Here is a 6,132-nt window from a genome sequence, read left to right as displayed (position 1 = left end):
ACGAAAGCAAAAATCACTTCCTGGAAAAGAAAAGAGGGAGAGAAAACAAAGAAGAGAGGATCGTTCGCTAGTGAAACCGAGGGAGGGAGAGATCCTGTGACCTCGGGTGACATGTGACGTGGTTCCACCAATGAGAGAAGAAGCTGTGCGAGTAGCAGAATCACCGCGGGAGCTGTGACCTCACGCACCTCAGACGATCCACTGACAGGCCGCTGCCACGGCGATTACCACTGTGATTACCACGGTGATTACCATGGCAGGAGCAATGGACACCTGAACCTCGAACAGTCTCATTCAGACCGCTCCCAAACCACCCGCTTCACTGCAGAAACCACCACACATAGAGAGAGAGAGAGAGGGAAAGAGAACAGCAGAGAGAGAGAGAGAGAGAGAGAGAGAGAGAGAGACGGGGGGGGCGCCTGCACTACTCACAGGTAAGTTAATTTCAGAACTTTCATCCTTCTCTCTGTTGTTTCCTTTTCTTTTCTCTTAGCAATTTCTCTTTCTCTTTTTTGATTTCTCTCTTTCTCACTTTCCCCTCTCTCTCTCTCTCTCTCTCTCTCTCTCTCTCTCTCTCTGTCCACACTGCGTATAGGCTGCTCTGTTAGCGGGCTTGTGGCTAGGGATTCCTGTGGTGCTTTCAAACCCCAAATTCTTAGTGTCAAGCAGCCTATGTGTTCCAAGGAATCTCTCTCTCTCTCTCTCTCTCTCTCTCTCTCTCTCTCTCTCTCTCTCTCTCTCTCTCTCTCTCTCTCTCTCTCTCTCTATCTCTCTCTTCCGTTGTTCCTTGCAGCAGACGGCAGTTTCTGCTGTTGAGCAGTGGTTGGTGGTACCGTAGACCCCTGCAACCCATATGGCTTCCAACAGCATCTTTGACTCTTTCTCCAGTTATTCCTCCACTTTCCTGAGAGGTAGGTCCCACCATCGTTTGACTCAGCCTTCGTGCAGTGACCTTGCTTAAGGTGTCACAGATACAAACGCTGCTCGCCACCGACACAATGCAGTCGGAGGGGTTGGAAGGCGGATCACTGTGTGTGAAAACACACTGACAGCAGTGCCCACGCTGGATTGACTTGGGCAGTCCTGGTGTGCTTCCATGTTGTAAACGGTTGTAGATCTTCTGTATGGTTGGTCTGGGCTCAGTGTTAACTCACTGTGTGTGAGTATGAGTACCTGTGTGTGTGTGTGTGTGTGTGTGTGTGTGTGTGTGTGTGTGTGTGTGTGTGTGTGCGTTTGAGATGGTGATGATGCTTGCTGCAGTATTGAAAGTCTCGTAATGGCCCCTCACATTACCGGCACTTTACTACAACACTAGGGTGGCACCACCCAGACCAATCCTTACTGGAACTCCAAAACCATAAAACAAAACCAGTCCACTTCTTTTCCATTTACAGCCCTGGCTGAACATTCTCTCTCTGCTTTTTTGTGGTCAGTGGGCCTTCAGCGGGTGTATGTGTATATTTATGTGTGTGTGTGTGTGGGGGGGGCGCGCATGAAACTTCATATTACCATCTACTCAGTTCCTCGGAAAGGCCATTTGTTACTGCGGTAACCGTGACATATATGAGCCTCAAATGATGAGAACCTGTCAGCCTAATCGGGAGGCAAGCACTAGAATGACGGGTGGCGTTCAGCGGGTTTGCAGCTGGTTGTTGTCTTGCAGTATGTTTGAACAAGGTTGTAAGAGGTGAATTTGAAGCTCACATGCTGAATCATGATAATTGCAGACTCCAGTTCTCCAGTGTAAGACACCAACACTGCTGGATCATAAGCAATACAGAGATGAGACATTAGCTCGTGTACTTGAACCAGTTTGAACCGGCTGCAATGTTGTGATCCAATGCTTTTCAATTTCACTTTCTACTACACCGAGTTGCAGTGATATTACTGTTTAGATTCAGTCAGGCAAATAGACCTCCACTTTATTCCTGAATTGGTGGAAATGAAATGACAATATTTATCAGTTATGTGTGAAGTAGTTTAATTCACTCTTTGTCTGCAATGTCTGGTAACATAATTTCCTCATTCACAATCCTCTCTGTTTAATACTTGTAGCAGCGGAGTTGTTTGCTGAGGTGTTTGTTTGCTTGTTTGTTCATTTATTGTATTTATTTATTTTATTTGAATAGTTGTAGTGAACCCATTTTTTTTACTGAGTCGTATAAAACAGAAGCCTGATGTCACTCCCCTGTGTGACAGTAGCCTGAGAACAGATACCACCACACACCGAGCCACGACACCCCCCCCCCCCCCCAGACAAGCCCCATACCCCCTGAACAAAACAGCTTCTACTTTTGTAAGCAGGCTGCTAAAATTCCATGTCATTCTAATGGGGGGAGATCAGAAGACATCTTACGCTGCCATTAATCTCGTTCAGAACAGGGGTGCTGTTTCTCACTTCCCCTCTGAGAGCTCACTGACATCCACAGCAAAAGAAGATGGGAAAGAAGAGAAGAGAAAAGAAAAACACTGAACCCCACCCCCCCTTCAATTGTGCCTTGGCTGAGTTAATAAGACACAGATACAGGCGAGGGAGCAGCAACCCCAAACTGTTTGCAGAATATTTCTCTGCTGAGCTTCCAAAGCACGTTTGGCTGAGGGAGAGTCACGCGTACGCGTGCAGCCTCTTTTTTTTCTCACTCTTTCTCTCTGTTTCTCACGCGCGCAGAGGCGACAGCTTTCAGAAAAGCTCCTTTTATTGGCATAGTAGCTAGCACGTATAGAAATTGATCACAGTTCGTCCTAATTAAAAAAGTCGTTCATAACAGATTCTTTGCTGCCCATAAGCCAGAGAGTAAAGATGATCAGGCAGGATGGATTTCTTCACATCGTGCAATTAGGATGAAGCGCGGTGCTTAGTATCCATATGGCATACTGTAATTCTGCAAACAACTTCTGAGGCAGGATTTTAATGCATGCCGTAATCGCCATTGGAAATCATTAGTAAGCATGCAATATCATTTTTCAGTTCCTTTGAACAAGAAAATTAAACCAGGAAAGAAAACTGCTAAAGGAGCTGCAGAGCAGAATGACAGTTTAGTTTGGCTGTAAAGAATTTAAATCATTTCACATTTGAGATTAATGAAAGAGCAATGAATGCACTTGTTCTATGGGGCAATAGCCAATATAGCGTGGCCTGTAATCAGCAAAGGACAGAAACAATGTCATAAATGTGTTGATTTTCTAACATGCACACACGAAATTAAATATTCACATCCAAATATTCACATCCATTTACCGTATGAACTGCTCTAACAAACCACATTTTAAATACCACAGTAAGAAAAGCATCAGAATATGTGTGGCTTGACCCTCATGCTTCCGTACTAGCAGAACCTCCATGCATGCAGTACTGTAGTTTATATGTGCAGTACTTTACACCGCACTGTAGAAAATAAAAACCACAAAATACCAGAAATAAGTCTCATCCGCTCGGTACAGGAAAAAACAGAATGAATTCAGTGTGGTATCAAATGCACTGGCAGAATGGCTTTAATGTTTGCATTCCTTCCTAACACCTCCAGTTAGTTTGTTTACCTCCATCCTGTTTGGATCGTCATAGTTTTAACCTTGTCTGAATACCAGCAGCAAACGTCTTTGTGGCGGATCTCTGACCCAGGCATGCACCTGCCTGAGGATAACACAGCGGTGGCCTGCCTGTCTCAGGTCCCCCCACTGCTGAGCAGGGAGCACCAGGCAGGGAGAAGAAGGTGGAAATTAAAGAAGGGAATTAGTTTGCACAGTGAAGAGCAACATCCAAGATTACAAATCAGATTGTCAGATGTATTAAAGCTCTCAGAGTTTATGCTTGATGAGGGGAAGGTGAAAGGATTCTGCACCGACTGCAGGCTGTAAACAGATCTGTCCATTTGCTTGGCTTGCACAGAAAACATGAATTGTTAACACTGTGTATTTATCTCGACACTGATGGATACATCAGTGTTGATAAAATCTCCTGAGTGTCTATTCTTGTATGTAGAGACATGCTCAGTCAGTGGTAGTGAACATCATGCATCTCAATTATGCTGTTTTTCCACAATAAATGTTCAGATTTTGCACAAGGGGTCCTCACAGTGACACAAGAGCTTGTGATACTGAAGACAACCTGTTTAAAAGCAGTGTGGGAACTGCTGAACTAGTATAAAATAATCTGCATCAAATGAACAATATGAAATAGACCAAAATGTTATGAATAAATTTTTTTTTTACAACTTAATGAAATTTTTATTTTTAGTTCTGCATCATGTAAACCACCACTGCTTAAAGGGTTATTGTGATGTCAAATTATAGACCTGGGAAACAACTCCTCTAAAAAATATGATATGTAAGATTAACCGCAAAATGGTTTTTAAGATTCTAAGTCTACTTTTGTTTGTAATATATTGGCCACATTTTGTGGAAACAAACAATTGAGATTCATAATCACCTGGTCTTGCTTGATCAATTCAGTCTGAATCTGAAAAATGAAACCCAATCATGTTTACCACATTTAGTGTGAGTAGATCTAGCACTTTGGAGTACGGCCGCTTATTCCTGCAGAATTTAATGGTGTTTAAAACGGTTTCATGACTCTCCAACAATAATTGTTAAATGTAGTGTTACATGTTAACACTGTGTATAGGGGTTTACTGTTAGTGTGTGCCCAGATGCCATCAGTCGGAATGCCTTTGAAAACACCATTGCAGTGTATCGCTAGCAGAACTGGCAAAAAGGAACAATCAAAAGAAACATGAAATGTTTGTTGTTTGCATTTCTCCTCCACCATGTAAGTATAAATTTGTGGGTGACTAAGAAAGATATATATGTATAGATAGACATGTTCAAATATATATACATATACGTGTGTGTGTGTGTGTGTGTGTGTGTGTGTGTGTGTGTGTATATACATGGTAAAACACACACACACACACATACATATATGTTTGTATGTGTGTGTGTGTGTGTGTGTGTGCGTTTTACCATGCTAATCTGATGTAGACCCAGTTTACTTCTGTTGCTTACCATCAACCACAATGAGGTCACACCTGCTGCTCTGGAACAGCAACTTTTAATACTCCTCTCTCTCTCTCTCTCTCTCTCTCTCTCTCTCTCTCACACACACACACACACACACACACACACACACACACACACACACACACACGTAACCCAGGACTGGCTGGGCTCGCTGATGCCACAGCAGAACATACCTGACAGCTTTAACAGCAGCGGTAGCTGCGTGTATTAACCCGGCATGAATAAACCTGGCGTGTGTTAACCCAGAGTGCGTTAACCCAGAGTGCATTAACCCGGCGTGTATCACCCCATCGTATATTAACTCATTAACTTATCTACATGGATGTTCAACTGTTTAAACCATCAGCTTCGTAACATTAATTTCGAACACTGTACCATTGTTTAGAAATATTTTAACTTTGTTTATAGTTTAAAGAAAAAAATAATTACAATCAGCAAGCTCATTCATATTCAGGATAGTTCATATAGTTCTTTATGAAACATTTTTGTGAGAACGAATTGCCTGTAGAGTCAGCGGTGTTTTAATTATCCGAAGATGAAATGAACGACATTTAAAAAAGTCAAAGAACGAAACAAATAAACACAGCGAGACGTGGGTGATTTGAGTGGTTTTTGACTTAAAAAAAATAGAAATAAGGTGTGGTTTATATCGTAAACCAGCACAATCTTCACCCCACTCAGTCAAGTGGAATTTAAGGTTTTAGTTATTTCTGTGGGTTATCATTTTGAAATCATAGTTGCTAGCAAATCAGTCTCGGTTTTGGTGCCTCGTACGGAATGAGCAGGCACACCAAGTCAGTGCCGGTAAACGTGTGCGAGTGGAGGCGGTTGCCATGGACACCGCCTCCGCCCACTTCAGGTCTTCCAGCGCCAGTCCGTCCACACACCTGGTGTCAAACAATTTAATCTGGCATTTTATACGATTGGGGACTGAGATTGGTTTTATGTGCTGCAATGGATGCTGAGTGACAACCGCCGTCAAACCACGCTTTAGGGCTTAGTGAGGTAGAGGCACACGTTTAATCATTTTAAACTACATTTGGACCGAATCATTTCATGTGCTATATTCTTTACGTGTAACAAGGGCGAAATGGAGTAAATGCATCACAAGGTATT

General features: G+C 42.9%; 1 protein-coding gene across 3 annotated transcripts in view; it reads left to right on the top strand.

Annotated features, from left to right (window-relative positions):
* The first annotated feature begins 214 nt into the window (after positions 1-214).
* runx3 (RUNX family transcription factor 3) overlaps positions 215-6,132 on the top strand; it is a 50,226-nt gene continuing 44,308 nt past the window's right edge. The window contains exons 1-2 of one of the 3 annotated variants that reach the window (XM_081724503.1): positions 215-434; positions 794-911. In XM_081724503.1, the coding sequence (XP_081580629.1) occupies positions 854-911 (58 nt within the window). In that variant the 5' untranslated portion in view covers positions 215-434; positions 794-853. Of the gene's footprint in view, positions 435-781; positions 912-6,132 lie in introns of those variants that run through there. The other 2 variants (XM_081724502.1, XM_027029217.3) reach the window with 2 other exon arrangements.

The sequence above is a fragment of the Electrophorus electricus genome, chromosome 12 (assembly GCF_041902795.1).
Source record: "Electrophorus electricus isolate QZ-2024a chromosome 12, ASM4190279v1, whole genome shotgun sequence".
Classification (NCBI taxonomy): domain Eukaryota; kingdom Metazoa; phylum Chordata; class Actinopteri; order Gymnotiformes; family Gymnotidae; genus Electrophorus; species Electrophorus electricus.
This window is presented reverse-complemented; position numbering and strand designations above follow the sequence as displayed.